This window comes from Meles meles, chromosome 15, assembly GCF_922984935.1.
Source record: "Meles meles chromosome 15, mMelMel3.1 paternal haplotype, whole genome shotgun sequence".
Taxonomy (NCBI): Eukaryota; Metazoa; Chordata; class Mammalia; order Carnivora; family Mustelidae; genus Meles; species Meles meles.
The window spans coordinates 61,667,595-61,686,849 of record NC_060080.1 but is presented as its reverse complement, the minus strand read 5'-3'; the positions used below and the strand labels follow the sequence as shown (position 1 = coordinate 61,686,849).

The 19,255-nt window shown below is 36.0% G+C and overlaps 1 protein-coding gene across 5 annotated transcripts in view; it reads right to left on the bottom strand.

Moving 5' to 3' along the window:
* Nucleotides 1-105: 105 nt before the first annotated feature.
* USP34 (ubiquitin specific peptidase 34) overlaps nt 106-19,255 on the bottom strand; it is a 233,901-nt gene continuing 214,751 nt past the window's right edge. For 3 of the 5 annotated variants that reach the window (XM_045979050.1, XM_045979053.1, XM_045979052.1), the window contains 11 exons: nt 18,602-18,680; nt 16,771-16,897; nt 16,022-16,129; nt 14,767-14,871; nt 14,526-14,650; nt 13,405-13,528; nt 5,458-5,537; nt 3,100-3,240; nt 2,848-2,991; nt 1,467-1,626; nt 106-1,274 (listed from right to left, as the gene is read on the bottom strand). In XM_045979050.1, the coding sequence (XP_045835006.1) occupies nt 667-1,274; nt 1,467-1,626; nt 2,848-2,991; nt 3,100-3,240; nt 5,458-5,537; nt 13,405-13,528; nt 14,526-14,650; nt 14,767-14,871; nt 16,022-16,129; nt 16,771-16,897; nt 18,602-18,680 (1,801 nt within the window). In that variant the 3' untranslated portion in view covers nt 106-666. Of the gene's footprint in view, nt 1,275-1,466; nt 1,627-2,847; nt 2,992-3,099; nt 3,241-5,457; nt 5,538-13,404; nt 13,529-14,525; nt 14,651-14,766; nt 14,872-16,021; nt 16,130-16,770; nt 16,898-18,601; nt 18,681-19,255 lie in introns of those variants that run through there. The other 2 variants (XM_045979054.1, XR_006815060.1) reach the window with 2 other exon arrangements.

The window sequence follows — 19,255 nt, the reverse complement described above, 5'->3', positions numbered from 1 at the left end:
GAGAAGACTAAAGCAATGTTAAATGTAAACAAATGAAAAGTCATCACAATTCGTTTAATTAAGTGCACAGAGTAGCAATCAGTCATGTCAATAAAAATAAAACAATTATTTTTACATCAAGTGTGCTTTATTTCCTCCACAGGTATTCTGTTAAATAAAGCACCATTTATATACTGCCAGGCCACAGCTAAAGAGGATTCTTTACAGAATCAAATTTCTTGTGGTTGTTCCGTATACAAGTAAACTTAATTTTGATAATAAGAACCACAGCGATCGGAGGCAATCTGCCTCTATTATAAGGTACAAAACTGGCACAGAGGACACCATATTATACACAGTAAAAATGCTGTTAAGTTTAAATTACATTGTACAGGGCCAGGTAACCCTGTCCCTCCCAGACAGCCATAGGAAGTGAAAGCCACTACAGTGAACTCTTAATTACATAAAACATAGCCATTATCTGATTGCCCTTTAGAAAGTATACTGAAGATGCAAATTTTTTCATCTGGATTTCTGCCTGACCAAGGATTAAGCCTATAAATCTATCTTGCCATTCAAGCAGAGAGCACTGGACAAACTGAAGCACAAAAACAGAAATAAGCAAAACTTATACAAACAGCATTGAGGGGAGAGGGGACCTTAAAAGTAGACATGCTACATCTAATGTCAAGAAGCAGCTTGGTTTCCTTTGCCAGATATCCTTGTGACCACATGGATCGTAGATTCAATGGTCCTACACAGAGTATCTAAAATGTCGTGTTGCTGCATATGACTAAAAAGTCCTCTGGAATGGCCACAACTGAGTGATAAAGCAGCCTCAGGGTCCTGGGAGGGCAAAGCTTGACCATCACAGCTTCTCAAGTCAGCTAAGTCAGAGAGAACCGCAGAGAGTGAAGTAGAAGGGAACTCAGATTCTTCCTCAGCTAGGTTAGAATCTTTGGGACAGTGGAGGTCCTTAAATTCTTTACAGTCTTCAAATCTACCATCACTGGACTGTTCTTCTGCATGCTGTGACCTGATATTTGACATGTCTTCTGAAAACGAAGATGGAACTTCCATTCGATATTCTTTAACAGAACTATTTTCAGGGGAAGGAAGATCTTGTTCAGTTCCCGGATCAATGATTGAGGAGTCTCTTGTCTCATTGTCTGAAGTGCTAGTTGGGGTTAGGACCTCCCTGGTTTCTGTTTTCATGTCGCTGATACAGCTGTCTACAGTGTGCTCCTCATCACTGCTAACACGCCTTCTTTTAACAGGAGTTGCCCCTTCATCATCTGTGAAAATGAACATCATTCTCTGAAAAGAGCCATTAAGATCACAGTGGGAGTATTTGTGGGAGAGTTTCTTTTTAGCATTATATGCAAGAGACCCAACTGAACCAACAGCTACAATAAAGTTGGTTATACCAAGTGTATTCTTCCCCTCTCCCACCCTAAAGGTAATTAATATTAGTCCAGAGAGCTAACCTTTAGTTTTTCTTTCTTTGGCTTCTTGCTCTTGGAGTGAGTTTCTCTGCTGCAGACAAGTCCTACATTTGCTTAAAAGCTCTTGCAGAGTTGGAATGAGAGCTGGGTTTAATTGCTTGGGAGTGTGTACTGACAGGAGCAAAGCAAGTGCCCGCAGATCCTAGAAAACCCAGATGGGAACATTTCATATTCTAAAGCTAACATTTTGACACAGTTGTTTACAGTTTACCACACATTTACTTTCCCAGGAATTCATTCTGGTTTCTCAGGCAATTTTAGAGAAGGTTAAAACTAGAGAGCTAGCATTAGCATATTACCATATTTTATTGGTTCTAAGTCATTAATACCAATATTCTATGTATCATGCCCCTAATAAGGTCAGACTGAAGACTCAAATAGTTTTCTGAAAATGGAAAAGGCAAAACAAGGGATTTAAAAAACAAGCCCTGAATTATCCATGAGAAATTAATGCCTCAATCTAGATATCACAATTCCTCAAATACGCTGATTTCTGGTGTCAGTCAAATAGTAAGGTGTTTCTTGGCTCTATAATCTAGTCTGGCATCTGAGCAACACTTGGTTATTGGGAGGCTGCTTCTGGACAGGTGCTAACGTTCCATTACTGTATGACCTGGAGATAAAAGAAATGTCTCCCTCTTGGTGGTCTCATTGCCCTTAGCATTTAATGACATTTGCTCAAGTCTTCCAAGGTAATGTAAAAATGTGTACTACATACTTCAAAGGCATAGAGAACACATGTTTTTAGAGAATTTTCATCTATGTGATTTTTAGAGTTTGAATAATTTGAAGTTATGATAGTAAAAATATTAATTTCAAGTTATAGTAAAAATCATATTAAAGCTGAATTTAGAGTTGATTTAAGGAAAGTACTTAAGTACAGGACTATTCCCTTCCACAGTTCTTACCCCATTTATTTAAGATTTCATTTTTTTTAAAAAAAGATTTTATTTAGTTGACAGATGGAGTGAAAGCCACTACAGTGAACTGTTAATTACATAAAACATAGCCATTATCTGAGTGCCCTTTAGAAAGTATACTGAAGATGCAAATTTTTTCATCTGGATTTCTGCCTGACCAAGGATTAAGCCTATAAATCTATCTATCACAAGTAGGCAGAGAGTCAGGCAGAGAGAGAGGAGGAAGCAGGCTCCCTGCTGAGCAGAGAGCCTGATGTGGGGCTCCATCCCAGGACCCTGGGATCATGACCTGAGCCGAAGGCAGAGGCTTTAACCCACTGAGCCACCCAGGTGCCTCTAAGATTTCATTTTTAAGCAATTCTACACTCAATGTGGGGCTGAAACAACCCCAAGGTCAAGAGTCACACACTCCAACTGAGCTAGCCAGGCACCCCAATTCTTACCCCATTTAAAGAAGCACTTGCTTTAGAAATTTCAACTCGGTTGGTGAAATCAGATTGCAGGTTCTGATACTGATTTATCAAGTTTGTAATTAGGGTGCTGATCAAATTGGCACAATTTGCTTCAGAGAACACTTGACCTTGAACCTGAAAAAAAAAAAATTAAAACAAAAATCTCCAAAAAGGCCAACATAATGAAAATATAACCACTAACACATTGGAAGTAACACACTGAGTTTCCAAAGTAGGACATACCTTTAGAAGAAAATGTGTCATGAATGTGTAGACAATGTTGTTGTTTAGAAAAGTTCTTTCATCCATCAGGATACATTTTATATATTCTGCAAAAACAGGATCTTCACACAAAAGCTTGATGCAATTTTTTGACATTGCAGACTACAGTGGGGAAGAAGAAGTACTGATGGTTGAGCATGGAAGTAACCGCAAGGCTTACACATGCTTATGATGAGCATGCAGTCGTTTTAAGTCCTGTTAGAGAAGCCACTTTTAACTGTCTACTGAATTTTCCGTTAAGTAACTGTCCTCCCAATAAACTAAATCTTCCGCACTTAGACTCTACACATGAGTGTCAGAGAAAGAGACTTGTAACGTCTGAAGGGCAATATGAAGAAAAAGGTTTCCAAAGAAATTCAACTTTAGCATGAAGAGAGGAAACAAGGACTGGACAAATAAGACTAACAAACGGATGAAAATGTTTTCAGGGGACCAAACTGATGGATAGTTAATAGGTAACCAAACCATATGTAGAGAAAGACAAATTTTAAAAATTAAATTTATTCTGTGAAAGGAGTTAAAACCTTAAAGCAATTGTAGTTTGTCTGGTAAATATCCTTTTCCCCCCATGAATACTGCAAAGGTAAACAGCAAATTTCTTTTAATTATCTCACAAAGATAATTAGTGGGTCCCCAACAGATGGAAATTTTACTAAAATTTGGTTTTCCTGTTTTTAAATGGTCATGGCTCTTAAACACAAGTAGTATGTCTTTAAGTGGATATATTCTCTAGATTATATGTATTTTAATAATCATTTATATGGAAGACAAAATGGACTATTTTAAAAAATAGGACAAAGTTTAGATAATAGGTATAGGTTATATACTTAAATATTTTATTAGAGTAAGGAATTTGGTAAGTACACTCAAGTTCACGCAAGAAATCAGGAGTCTAACATGACCAGGACCCAGCTCCTCAGAGGCTTACTGTCATGAAGACTGGCCTTATTCTAGCAGCCAGAGCCTCTGCCTGGTGCCTGGGTTTCCTGATGGCTGCTTTGACCAAGCTGGCAGGGGCCTCTAAAAGCCTGAAGAGAGTTTGGCATTGTTTTAGAGGAAGTTTTTGGAGATGGTGAATTCTTTGGAAAACAAGCGAACAAAGGGAGCAGTAAAATGCTGGAGTAGATAAAACAACAGGGAAGCAACAGACTGCCTGAGCAGAGAAACCAAAAAAACCAACTACCCAGATCAAGAAGAATGAAAAGAGCAGCAGCAGTGGCAGAGGGAAAACGCAGAGGTCTGCTCCAATTTACTGAACTGACCACTCAGCTAAAAAATCAACCAGCACGTCATTTTCTCAAAGTCCCCAGTGTACTAAATAAGGCCCTGGGATCAACATAAATTAGTTCAAAGATTCCTACTATAGAAAACAAAGTGACATTTCTTTAGGGGCTAGAGAGGATTCCATTTCTACACTTGAGAAGTTCACAGTTTGGAACAAGGAGAGAGAGAAACAACTATCCCAACACCATCTGACACATGTCTACAAGGAGAAAACTGCATTACAGCCCAGGCAGGAGGCTGTACCAGAGGAATAAAATGTTCCCATGTTTCAGATACTAGAATTTGCGTAAAGTTTGAGCCAAAGTAAACATAACTCTCTTCCTCTGAGGATGGGGGCTGCAACCAAGCATGACACCAATAGTTTTTTTTTTCCCCCCTGGGTCTAAAGAAAGTGGGGATCCTTTATGCCTGATCCAAGGAATGAGCCAAATCTTAGGACCAATCTGTGTCCCCCTCCATGTCCCTGCCATTCTCCCCCCACAATTAAACAAGCATTACTGAATGCCCACTTTATTTTAAAGAGTTGGCTCTTAGATACTTCAGGTAGGTAGGATATGGTGTTTCTTGATCTCAGTGAGACTGCGGACAACAACAAGTGCATCAGACTCTTGAAAACCTCTTCAAAGTAACAGGGAAGAGGTAAAGGAAAGACCGATGAAATTGTTTCTGCTAAAGCTTTGAGAAGGGTGGAGGGGAGCAAAAGAGAGATGGGGCAGGTGAGGGGGAGCAAGAAGTGGAACATGCCTTCTTCTCCTAAATACCTCCCTGTATTGTTGGACTTTCAGCATGACTGCTTATATTGATCAATACATTACAAATTCAATAGCTCATTTGAAACATCCTCTGTGATATAAATCTACTGAAATAAAAACCTCAGATGGCAACTTGATGCCCAATACTCAACAGCTACTATTTCCATTAGTCACACTTTTATCTACCAAGATTCTAAAACATCTCTAATTTCCAGTTTCTGTTCAACCCATTGTTTCTAAAAATTACTGACCAAATGGTCAGATGAGAACTCATTTTCTTTACCTGAGTCTGGCATAGCTCAGTCCAAAGTTTGGGGAACAGTGCAAGATGAAGTGGCAAACCTTCATAGGCAACTAGGACACCTAATATTTGAAAAGAAATCAGAATAGGTTATAATTATAAATTATACTACTAAGGTATTCAACTCTGCAGGTACAATTCTATAGGTATTCTAGTCATAACTATGCATCTTTTCTACATGTTTGAGAAATACACAGAATATTTAAAGGGGAAGAATTCATTCCAGTGCTTTAACCAGTGAAATAATTTAGAATGCAGTTTATTCATATTCCATACCTCATTCCCTGCAGGATCTGAGGTAACTTAAACCAATTCTTTTTAAGTATTAGAACTTTACTTGGGACAATTTAATAGGGGGTACTGCAAGTGGTTCTAAAGCTTTCTTAGATAAAGATACCACTCTGCATATTAGGTAATTTTCATAGACTAGCTAAGCTTGGAGGGGAAGGAGGGACAAGGTTAAAAAGAGGATGTGGAGAATTAGAAATACTGTTCCTTTCCTCTTTTACCTTGTTTATCCAAAAACGGGGAGAATTATCTTTATGGTGGATTTTCCTAAACACTGTTCTTGAGTCTAACAGCTTCTAGACTTGTCCCCAAGCTCTTCTGGGTGGACCACTCTTGGCTGTGTATCAGTATCCTATTTAGAACCTCTACTGTTTTAACCTTTCCTCTTCCTATTCCAAATGTCAAGTATATCTCTAAGAAATGTATTCCCCTGCCCTCCTACCTCTCAAAGAACAGAAGTTGCTATACCACAGCTGTTAAGTAAATTTCCCTTCTCCATACTCCCACTTCCAGCGAAATTATGATGATGGAGGGGGAGAAATATAAAACTATCTTCCTCCAGGTAAAAAAAATTATGAGTTAGATGTGAAGTCAGCAAACTTTTTCTGTAAAGGGCCAAACAGTAAATATTTTAATCTTTGCACCAAATGATCTCTGTTGCAACTAATCAACTCTGCAGAGGTAGTATAAAAGCAGCCAAAGGCAACACTAGATGAAGGAGTGGCTATCTTTCAATAAAATTTAAGAACACTGAAATTTGAATCACATGTAAATTTTGTGTGTCACACAATATTTAAAATAACCTAGCATTTTAAAAAAATTAAAAAATATAAAAACCCTTTTTAGCACGCAGGTAAGCTCACTGGTTATACAAAACCAGGCAGCATGCAGGCTACTACTGTTTGCCAACCTCTGGGTTGGACCAAGGATTCAAGAAATCTTAAGATAGGTCATATCAGTCATTCAAGGATGCCAAAATACCGTTTTGTGGGTTAAGTCTTATATTCTGTCAAGATTAATCCCTTCGTAGAGAACCCCCCCCCCCCCCCAAGAATCCATGCACCATTCTCCTTTATCCTAACCTAATCTGACTGGGGATGGAGGCATTTACCCAATGTAAGAACACAATACACATAAGCAAATGAAGGCATGTTATCAAAATTGTTGGGTACAGGAAGAGTTTCTATGTCCCTGCATCGTAATTACCCATAAAGGTAGACCAAGGGTTGGCAAACTCTGGCTTGCAGGCCAAGTCTGGTCCACAACCTGTCTTTGTATGGCCATGTGAGCTAAGAAGGACTTTTGTATTTTTAAAAGACTGTAAACGTAAATGTATGACGCAGACCATACATATGGTCAGCAAAGTACACCCTTTGCAGAAAGAGTCTGCCAACCCCTGAAGTAGAGGCTGCCCCGACCTCTCAGGTGAAAGTAGACTGTACATTACAATTTAAGATTCTCTAGTCTTTACTCTTTTCCCTCAATTATTCCTCAAAGTAAAATATAACATTTACTTCTATTTTCCACAACTTCAAAAAAACCAGCACTACCACAATAAACAACCCACAGAGGATTTCTATAATCTAAGATCACTGCCAAGTAATAATCCCATCCTAATATCTTTATTTTACAACAGAAGGAGGAAATAAATACATGCTGGCATTTATTGTGCTAGGGTGTCAGATAATCACATTTAATTTTCTTATCAACTTCAGGAGGCATTGTTTCATTCTCATTTCCCCTTTTCTCAATGAAGATATCAGATTTAGAGAGATTATGTAATCTGCTCAGGTTCATCCCAAAAGCCAGTGAGCAAAACATCTATCCCTGGTATACTTGATTTTGAAGCCTGTAATTTTTTCAGTAATCAGTGTTTTCCCAAACTTCATTCATATTTTTTTCATATCTGTCCATCACTTGTACTGTTTGTTTACTTAATACTGTTCTTTAGAACAGGGAAGCTAATACTACGTTAGCGTTGGGCAACATAACATCCAGGAAGTCAAAAATTTGGTATACTAGTTATATATTTCTGTGACACAGTAAGACCCATACATATTTATGAATATACAATAATTTTCCATGGACCATTTAATACACTACACTCTGGAAAGCACTGCCACCCATGGTGAGTCAACGATACCTCTTTCAACGGTCCCACTTATTTCTTCTCTGAATTGCACCTCCTTTGGAAGGAGGGCCATCCCTTCAGAGCAACACAGTTTCAGTTTCTTTCTACCATTTTCACAAAACACTGAGGATCAGGCGTATCTTGGCTATGTGACCTTGTCTTACTAAACAGGACAGGCAGGCCTAAGACATATGGGCTTCTGCCCATTAAGCTTTCTTCATCCTGTGACTTCAGACATCCTCTGTTATTTCTTACCCCAACCCATCTAAAGGAACTAATATACAATAATCAAAACTGCCCCAAATACCTTTCCTCATTATTAATACTTTATACTATATATGCTACTAGATGTGTTATTAAAAATCTTCTCTAAAAACTGTTTTTGTAGGTAAAATGGTAATTCAGATGACTGCTGTGAGGATGAAATCTTTTTTATGTATATTTACTAGTTTAGGGTGTCTCTTATCTGAATTGTGTTCGGATTGTCTGGTTTTCTATAGGAGTATTTAGCCCACCCAAGCATTATCCATGGAAGTGGTGGCTTTTGCCAATGGATGAAAGCCCACAACTAATATTCTACTATGGGACTGAATCAAGACATCTTAGCCTAAGAATATCACACACTTGATTCTTCTATTTCCCCTTATTCTGACTTATACCCACTAAGCAACCAAATGCTGTTTATTTGGCTTCCCATGTAGATTACTAGAAAAAAATCTGCTGGCCCGACCATGGAATATTCAGATCCCTGTGTCAGTTCTTACTCTTTGTAAATTAACAGACTGGTAATCAACTAAATTATAAATATATATATAAAGTGTAATTACTAAGTTTTAGCCAAGGATAAATGGATCTTCCCTGGTAGACTGGTAGAAGCTGCCTTCTGATATGCGCTGAATGACTGATATATTCAGTCACCTTAAAAAGTCTTTTGGAAAACAGCTAACCAGTTGTCTTTCCAGTCAGTACCATCTTAACATCAAAAAAGGTAAAGGATGGACCAGACCTGTGCTTTTTTATAATCTGAATTTCTAATCTGTTTACTTTTACCAACTATCTTAATTTTTTTAATTCTAGAGATTTTGAAGATTTCAGATTTCATGTTGCCTGCAAAAATTTCCTTTTACTATTTTCTACTTTCATTTATTAATGCATTCTGAAAACTGTCAAAAGCAATGTTACATAGTAAAGGTGAGAGGTTATCTCTGAAAATGAAAATTATTTTAATTAAAAGATGAAATCTAGAAATGTCATTTAATTTTACTTGAGCATCTCAGTGTTAATTTTATACATGTATGGTTCCTTAAAAAAAATTGAGTTTGCAATAGTTTCCTAGACTACTTTCTAAAAATTTTGTTTCCTCTCCCCAATACAAATGATCATTGCAAATAATGTAAAATTTACAGTCATTTAACCTAGACCGTGACCCGTAATTTTATCCATACACAGTGTAGAGTATAATCCCCTAGGTTTTGTGTGTGTGTGTTTTCACATGTACTAAGTGATTTTTCCTCTTGTTCTAAGACTGTGGTCACATTCTGCATATTGTATTCCAATTTGCTTTTTTGCATGTAATCCAAAGTCATTTCCTATCTTTTTAAAGACCTATATATAATACAAACTATTTAAAGACTGTATAATAAACTACAGATTTACTTAACTAAGCACCTATTGATGGACATTTGAGTTGTTTCTCATTTTTACCAAATACAAACTGAATGAAAATAAATACTCAATGTATGTTTTTGGACACTTTTGTAAGTAGAGTAGATTCTTAGATCTGGTACTACAAGATCAAGGGCTATGAACAATCTAAATTGATAATGCTAATATGCATCCCCGAACTGACTCCATTATATAACATCTTTTCTTTCCCCAAACTGTTTATGTATACCATCAAAACTTTGTCTCATAGTTGGAAACAAAAAATGAGAGAAAAGAGAAATCATTAGTAAGGTAGGGCAATCTCTCATATGGTTACCAAACATTTATTTGTTTTGTTATGTGTGAAGGAGTTGCTTGTTGATGTCCTTTACTTATTAATGATCTTTCCCATCTCACTGAATCCTAAAAACTCTTCGTATATTGCCAATACTAGCTATTTATCTGTTAAGAAGCCAAATATTTTTCCCATTAGCTGTTCTTTAATCTATGGCATTTTTCAACGTGTAGTATTTTCACTTTTTATATTGCCAAAAACTTTTACTTGTTTATGGGTTTTATGTCCTGCTTAATATGGTCTTTCAAACTAGAAGGTGCTTATCCATATTATTCTATATTTTTAATAGTTATTATTTTATTCTTCACAATTAAATATTTAATTCTCCTGTAATCTATTTTAGTCTACGTAGTGGAAGTTTTCCCCTTCTCTCCTTAGACAGTTGATTCTCTCAAAACCATACCATTTCCACATGTCTGACAGGTCATCTCTATTGTCTTCAAATTCCTCATGTTACATGCAAACAATGAATCATGGAACAACTACATCAAAAACTAATGGTGTACTGTATGGTGACTAACATAACACAATAAAAAAAATTCCTCATGTATCCTTATGTTTGTCTGTAGGCTGTTTTATCTATGTATGTTTTTCTGCCTATGTATTTCTGTATCTACATTACATAGTTTTAAACAGTATAGTTTACTTTTATGTAAGAAAGGAGAAAAAATAAACCTGTATTTGCTGTTCTGATGCACCAAAAAGATTAAAAAGTTAATGAAAGTGGGGGGAGCAGGACTGTGAGTGACATGGTGTCTTTATCTTTTGCTATTTTCGATTATAAATTCATATATGTAGTAAATCCTAAATAATAAAATAAAAAATCACTGATCTTTATTAAGTATTTTAGAAATTAATAGTGCCAAACTCTCTTATGACTTTTTTTAACAGCTTTTTGGGCTAAATTCTGCTATTTTTAAATTCTCAAAATACTGTAGCTTCAGACACATCATTATTTCACATGGCAGTCAGTAGCTTTATTCACTCTCCCAAAATTCTACCCCCACTTCATTGTCTTCCCTAACTCCATGCTTGACTACCCTCACTTCAAAAGTACTCCAGCCCTTACTTTACTAGTTAGTACCTGCAACCCTAATTAGTTAGTACCTGCAACCTGCAATTATTACATAATTCCTTTTTATCTCCTAACAAATCTTAAAATCTGTTCAGTTACCCATATAACAATTACGAAAAAGACTTTCCCTCAAAACTGGAAGTGACCTGCAATCCAAGTCTTGAGACAATCCCACCTGTGGTCATAATATTCTGGCCCTTTGACCATCTAACCTCAAGGCTTAAATGACTAAGGACATAATCAATTTAAATTTACCTTTCCCTCTCCCTGTTGCCAGATTTAATTTCCTGAAGATAGTACACAAATTAGAACTCCTTAGCAAATCTCTGCTCTTCATTTCAGTCATTAATGTGGACTTTATTTTAAGCTCCTTCCTAGGTGCCTCTCCCTAGAAATAATCATTTCATCTGAAGGTGGGAGTTAACTTTAAACACCGGGGCATACTCTTTTCATTCAGATGAGGCATGAGAAAGCACTGCTTTTAGGTCTTTGTTAAAATAATGTTCTAATTTTCTGCATTAATTGATATAATAACCATGAGTTCCAGGGAAGTTGGCAGAATAGGAGGAGCTAATAAAATACATGAATGAATGAATTCAAGAGAAAAAGATATAACCCTGAAAATTTTCTTTTCTTGCTTAATTTGTGAAGGCTTTGGTTTCTACTCAAAATAGTCACCAGTCACATCTGGCTTAGTTAAATAAAGATTCAGTTTCTTAAATCACATTTCAAGTTCTCACCACTCACATATGGCTTCTGGCTATCATATTATGGATGATGAGGCAGTTGGAGAATATTTCTGTCCTCACAGAAAGTTTTACAGAACACTGCTTATGTAGAAAACTAAACACTAGGAGGCAGCATCAACAGTGCTTCATGGTTACAAGAGGAATGTGAGTATAAAATACTATGAAAAGTTGATTCAGCTAATGTTGAAGGCTAAGTGTATGTCCTTTCCCTCCCCACTCTCTCCTCTCCACCATATGTAATTTCCCTGAAGCTGTTTTTGTATTGAGGAAGACAGTCCCAAACAGGGTAGAAATTCACTATTTGATCAGAGCTGTTCAAGCAGCTCAAACAGCTCCTCACATAACTTCTGGTATAAATCACATGAACACGATTGCCAAGAACTTTTCTTAAGGTCAGCATTTTAATAAGTCCCCCTCCTTATCTGGGAGTAAGGCTGCGTTATTAGAATTCCTGGACACTTTCTCACATTTGATCACTGCCACTGCTAGGTTTTAGTTTTTTACCAAGTGCCATGACCGAAATGTGTAATCATGAAATGGCCAATCTCAGTATGTGCTCCCCTACCCAACCATCCCCACTTGGTAATTCAGCCACATGTGTATAAAACCAGCTAATGATAACAGGTGGAAGGAAAGACCTTTCAAATGTGAAGACACTCTAATCACTTACCAATAAGATGGGTTTTCTGAAGAGGAATTATCCCTGACAGCTGTTACCACATCCTCCTTCTCCGATAATGAAACCTAAGGTATGTTCACAACTTTTGCCCTACTTAAAATGGATCAAAACCTTTCCCATATAAGGAAAGGGTTGGGATTGAGGAAGAATAAAAGGGGGAGTTCTAGAGTATGGCAATATTCTGTTTCTTGACCTGGTTGGTGGTTCCATGAGTACTTCACTTCCTATGCTCTGAAACGAAACTATAGAACACTGGGAAAGAATCCTAGGCCATCCCTAAAGAAGTAAGACTCACAGAACACACAAAGCCTGGGAACTCTGGAGGTCCTGAAGTAAGGGACATGTCCTCTAAAGACTTATCAACTAGAAAAACTCACCCAAAGGGTGTAATTCTATAGGTCTCAAGCACATCCTTGTAATTTGAGGTTTTTTTCCTTTTATAAAATTCACTGATGATTTTATTTTCTATTTCTCCTACCTTCCTTTTCAAATTTCCTTTCTTCTCATTCACCTCTCTATTTCACGAGACTTACCTCCTATTTTACTCATATATGCACCTCTGCTTCACCTTGGCAAGCCCACTCAGTTTGCTCTAGGCATTGCCAGCTCCAAAGTACAGCTGGCACTATAGATCTCATCTTATTCTCAAGATCAGGGCTGGGATAGTCCACCTCTCTAAGCATGCCTCCCTAAGCAGAGTAGTTTTTGGTTTTTGTTTTTAAATTCTGCTGGGCAGATGGAGGAGGACTTGGGCTTCTATGTACAAAAGTGATCAGCCCTACTCCACTCCTTTATAGGCCAGCTGAAACTCTGGGCAGAACTATTCAATGGAAACCAGTAAGTTGGTGTTTTCTTAATAAAAATTAAAATGTTCCCAAGAATAATTAATATTTTTAAACAGTCACTTTAAAAAAGAAAAAAGAATTGTCTCATTTTTGTCTCCCCTTCCTTTGTGGCTAGGGGCTTAAAATAATTCAGTGGAATTTACTGCTCATCTTTTATACTTACTCAGCTTAACTAATGTTTCAGTAAATTTTTCACAGTTGATTGCAACTCGGCATAATAGATGGATGAATTGATGATAAGAAAAGAAGTAGTCTAGCAGCATACGATCATAAACGTCATCTTTGCCCTGAAGGTTAAAGATGATAAAATGGTTGCACTTAAATTGTATAATAAATTAAAGAGCATATTTTGTGCAAATGTAATAAGTTTAACTAAAAAGCTGATTAAATATTTAAATTCTATAAGAACCTAGTTTTAAATTCCAAGTTTCTAGTAATGTTAAGATCTTAATTGTTACAAGTTTATTTTCAGTGTGCAAATGCTATCAATTAAAATTACCCATTATTTCTATATACTTTAATCAAGTAAAATTACTGTAGGATTTTAAAATGTGACACTTCAGTTCTACAGACATCATCAAGAAGAGTTGAATTAAATTTGATTTTTGAAATAGATTTCAAATGATTTCTGTAATGGCTACTACAGTGTTAATTATTTTTAATATTTTATAAGAAGTGTATTTAAGATCCAAAGATGGTGGGTAAGGGAGAGTGTGAATGAAGTGGGGTAAAGAAAGATAAAGGGGGGAAATTGTTTAAAAAAATGTTGAAACTGAGATAAATTATCTTGTGTCAATGTACCTTCTCTCTATAATTTAGAATTAGCATTATTTTAGGATATGCATTAGGGAAAAGAAGAATTCGACTACAAATGATGATAAATCTATCAATCAATGATATTAAGCCTAGGTCAAAGGATTAGAATTAAAGGGCAATAAAAGAAGTAATTGATTATATGGCCAAATTTAAACAACAATAAATACCTAACTTGACTTTTCAGGTTTAGATATATGACCCAGTTATAATTTAGCCTAGTGAGAAATACTAGTAAGACTTTCTATTCATGTATTTTTTTGAGGGAGGAAAAAACTTACTACTTGTGCTTACTGTTGATTTTGCAAATACTCAACCAACATTTCAGAGCACTAAAAGGAAAAGGTCCAAATGAGTCTAATCTTCTTAGGATCCACAAAATGCTCATTTAGGTCTAATATAACTGCCAGAGGGGAAATTTCAAATTACTGTGTACTACAGAAACATGGTTTTCCTGGCATCCCAACATACCTTACTGGTTTCCACCATTGTGGGCAAGAGGCACATATTGAGTTCAGGGCGCGGAGGCCGAATATTGCTTTTCCCTCCTATTAGCTTGATATTTTCTCGACAAGGGAAATAAGGTCCAAGAGACACTAAGACATTAAAAGTGTACAATAAGAATAAATGGAAAAAATAAATCTCCATGCTTCAGTGTGCAGAAAGATTAAATGCCAACCACATTCAAGTACTGTGCTAGATGAATACGTACTTGGTATATTACTGTGATGATAAGTACAATGGTTGTGTTGTAGAAATGGAACCAGAGTATGAAGAAAGTCATGGGGACTCAAAAGCACAAGTTCCTTGAGGACATCTGAAAATAATAACACAGTATGAGTATTAAAAAGTTGGAGGATACCTGACTTGCTTCTTTCAAACTCACAAATCCTGTTAGGGTGACTAATAGCAGTATGGCAGGTGAAAAGGTTTATTAATGAGTCTAAAACTGTTTTAGCTGCTGTCACTGGGAGAAATTCTGTCTGATGCTCAATCAAATCTGGACCAAAGTTATTAACCAAAACACAGTCATCATTTAGAAACCAAAGTTTAAAACTATTTATTTGTATTTTATTTATCCAAGAGAAAGATTATGGAGAAGTACGCTAAGGGAAATATTTAATGCATACTAATGACTGTCTTCATAATCAACCAAAGCAACTAAAGACAGAAATCTAAGGCTCAATGTTCTTTGGATCTAAGACATAATCCTTAGCTTACTTTTAATGTTTCATGATGCTAGCTGGACTGATACTCATCCCCTAATCACATAAGAAGTAAAGCTCATGATGACAGGCTACTGGTAATCAGAGGTTACCAAAGTATAGGCCAGTAATTCCACAGAATATCAGGCCAATGATTGCCAAAATTGACTGCTTATACGTGACAGCCAGTTATTCATGTCATTTTAAGAACCTGGGAATAAACATTTACAGTCTCCAAAGATGACTTTTTAAAATGGCTTCTAAACTAGTAAAAAATACAATATAAATTTAAAATGGGGGGTCCTTTAACAGGCAAAATTACCACTTTATTATAAATATATAACCAATAAAAAAGTAAAATACTTGGGAGTCTAAGAACAAGTACTACAAGTATCTTTAGGTAAAGAACAGGCAGTAAAATAATCTCTCCAACCCTTTACAGTATCAGCTCTCCTTTGCAAAACATCTGCATGATCCTGCCTTACTTACATAGGACCAGAAGATTTCAGAGCTGGAAGAGATCTAGAAATAACCTAAGGTCAAAGAGCCCAGATATGTTACATGACATGCCTGTGATCATATAATGTATGATCAACTGGCATGTTGAAAATATAACTAGATTTTCTAGAACCTATGAGTTACACATGGAAAGTACAAATGTCTTCCAAACCGTGCAGAACTAATACCACATCCTACAAAGAATAGTCCACAAAAACCTTCATCCATTAGGTTTTTACACAGATATATTTCCAAGTAACTTACCTATACAGGCATTTCTAAGTTCTGGAGGACTATAGGAATTAAGAAGAGTTAACAGTTTATGGGCAAATTCAATTCGCTCCTGCCACTGAATTAATGCTTGTTTCACATCTGCAAATACAAAAGCATACATAAATATGCCATTTGAGTTCAAACTTCTTCACAATTATTTTCTATTTTTATCTACAGAATGCTAACACCAAGAAAATCAAACTAATGACATGAACATCTTTGGTGAAAACTAAGTGGTCATTTTCATGAGACAGCTACTACTGTGAAACCTACTGGATTTCTTAAAGCATGTATCTGAGGGATGAACATGTTCATTTTCTAGAAATTTATGTTAAGTTCAGAGTTCACATGCAATTTTACAGGGACACAAGAGATAGGTTTTATAGTTATTTCTCTTGAAACTAAAAATGATCTAACCTAAGTCATGGAGGTTTCCAGTTGGAGAACCTTTACAAAACACTCATTTTGTTGCAGTGCTTCAAAATGTTTTCCAGTCTCTTAAATCTTAACACTTAAGGATGCTTGCCTATTTTTCAGGCAGGCATAAGAGATTAAACCAGAGCACTTCAGCCTAATACCAGGTCATGATGAACATGTCGTTATGGTTAGTCAGCATCAGCCCCACCTTCTGTACATAAACCGGAGATGAAGACAAATTCTCTGAAGGCTGTGGTCTGAAATCCTTATTTTGCTCTTTAAATGTTGAAAGTAACAAAAATAAGAAGTAGGAATAACCAAACCTTTTCTCTGAAGATATGGGCGTGTAGACTTCAAAACCGAAAGGAATATTGACAGAAGTTCTACTAAGTCTCCAGTCACATGGCAAGCTGTAGCTTCATGGTACATCATGTGCAGTGTGTTGAAAGACTACAAGTGATTTTAAAAAATGGAAAATTTCATTTCATTTTTACTCATTGTATTGAGCCACAAAATGGTAGTATTCATCTTTTACGACAGATGTTTTCAGATTTTGTGTGCACATGTGCACAAAACAAATGTATTTGCTTTCTCCTACCTAAAAATCAAATTCTCCTAAGTCAGCTCTTTTTAAAAAAAAAAGATTTATTTATTTATTTATTTGACAGACAGATCACAAGTAGGCAGAGAGAGAGGAGGAAGCAGGCTCCCTGCTGAGCAGAGAGGACCCTGGGATCATGACCTGAGCTGAAGGCAGAGGCTTTAACCCACTGAGCCACCCAGGGGCCCCTGTCAGCTCTTTAACATACAAAATTGTGCTCACCTTCACAGCTAATATTTTATGCATACATTTCAGCCTGAAGGAATAATCTATTTGATCAGTTTGTTTGTTTTTGGTTACTGTTTGCTCTAAGCCTTTGAAATTACAAAGCAGCAGGCAGCAAGACTTGGGCAGAACGGGTAACTGCTTTAACTAACTTTCCAGGTCTTTGGGAAGAAAGACAACAGTGAAATGGCTGTCAATAGTTAAGTCTGAATGAGGAAAAAGAGCTCCAAAAGAAGAATTCCTTTAATCATATTGGCTTGTTAAATCTTTTAATTCAAAAATCCTTAGTTTTTAAATTCAAAATCCTTAGTTTTTTTCCTACTTCATTCTACACAAAGGATTTTTTCTAATCCTCTTGAATCAGTTCCCTATAATCTATATTCTATCCACAATTCAAAGTTCAAAATCCACAGTCTAAAATCGGCGGCAGCAAATAATCTGAACAATGTACTTGTACGGCATTTAACCTATAAGCTGTGAGGATAGGAAGCATGTCTGTCTTACTCACTGCTGTAGTGCCTAGTACAATGCCTAGCATAGAGTAGATATTCAAACATCTGTTTAATGAAACAATGAAATTCTCACTACTTTTCATATACTTTCTGTTGTAGCCAAATAGAAATACTTGGCATTTTTCAAATACAACAATACTTTCTTGCCTCTGCTGACTATGTCATTTATCTAAATGCTCTCCCACTTATCTTTACAAGTCCAAATTCTTCGAAGTACGGTTTTAAACATGTTGTATTCCTATTCTATAGTATCATTAACTAAAGAAAACTATCCTACCTCTGACTTCTCATGGTACTTTTGGCAAGTAGTCTTTTCTCTTCTCTCCTTTATTAGACTAAGGGTAAAATGCACCTCTACGGCTTTAAAGTCATCTCACAGTTTGTGGATGTTCAAGAATTGTTCAAGAATGAAGAGGTCATTTAAATCACCTGTAACAGACTCAATGGCTTCCTCTCATGATGCTAATCTCAGTTTCTTAACTATCAAGTAAGTGAGCTCTTGAGAAATTATGTCAGTGATCATATCATATGAATTTCATCTGTTTCTACCCTTACAAATGGAATGAATAAAACCAGTCTCTTTCCAGTGGTTATTCTAAATACAAAAGAAAAGTATGGAATTACTACAGACAAAACAGCAACCTAAAAACTATTAATCACTCTTGGAATATAAATTAGCATTTAATATATAATCAAATCCAGACACTTAGATAAAACAGTCCAGCATAAACTCTAAATATCCACACACACACAAAAAGTCTTGGTCAGAACATTAAAATAAACTCTATCTATGGTAAAATGAAGTAAAATATTTACCTCAGTCATCAGGATCAACCCTCGATTAAATACAACAAGAAGTCTATCTTCATCAGATTCTAATAGTATTCTGAAGGCACTAGAAGAATACAAAAAGCCCAGGTTGGGAATGAATCAGAATGGAAAACTAGGTGATTAAAAAAAAAAAAAAAAGAAGAAAACTGTAATTTTGGCTTTTTTCTATCTACAGGAGAGGGAGACTGCTGTATCTATTTCCTAGTAATGTAACAAAAGGAGTTAATATTAAGAAATCCTCTATGTAACATGGAGAAAGTTATGTCTGCTAGTATCTAGTCTGCAATTCAATGATGGAAGAGTGGTATCATGGAAATATTTTTAAAGTTTCAATATAAACAATGCTTATTTTTATAATGGGTATATCTTCTAGATTATGTTAAGTTCTGGAGAGTAACAAAATACATTTATACTATCCAAGCACTTGTCAGCTGGTTCTTGGGAAGAAAGAGAAACATGAGGGGAAAAACATTAAATACATTTTGGTCTTAAAAATAATTTATGTGATAATTACCAAAAGTAGTTGTATTGCTCTTGTTAACAGACCTAATTTCATTATTAGGTACTGGAAACTGCTGCTGTATGTAGTACATACATACAGCATAGCTGGAATCTTTCTACTTCAGTTAGATTATTTTC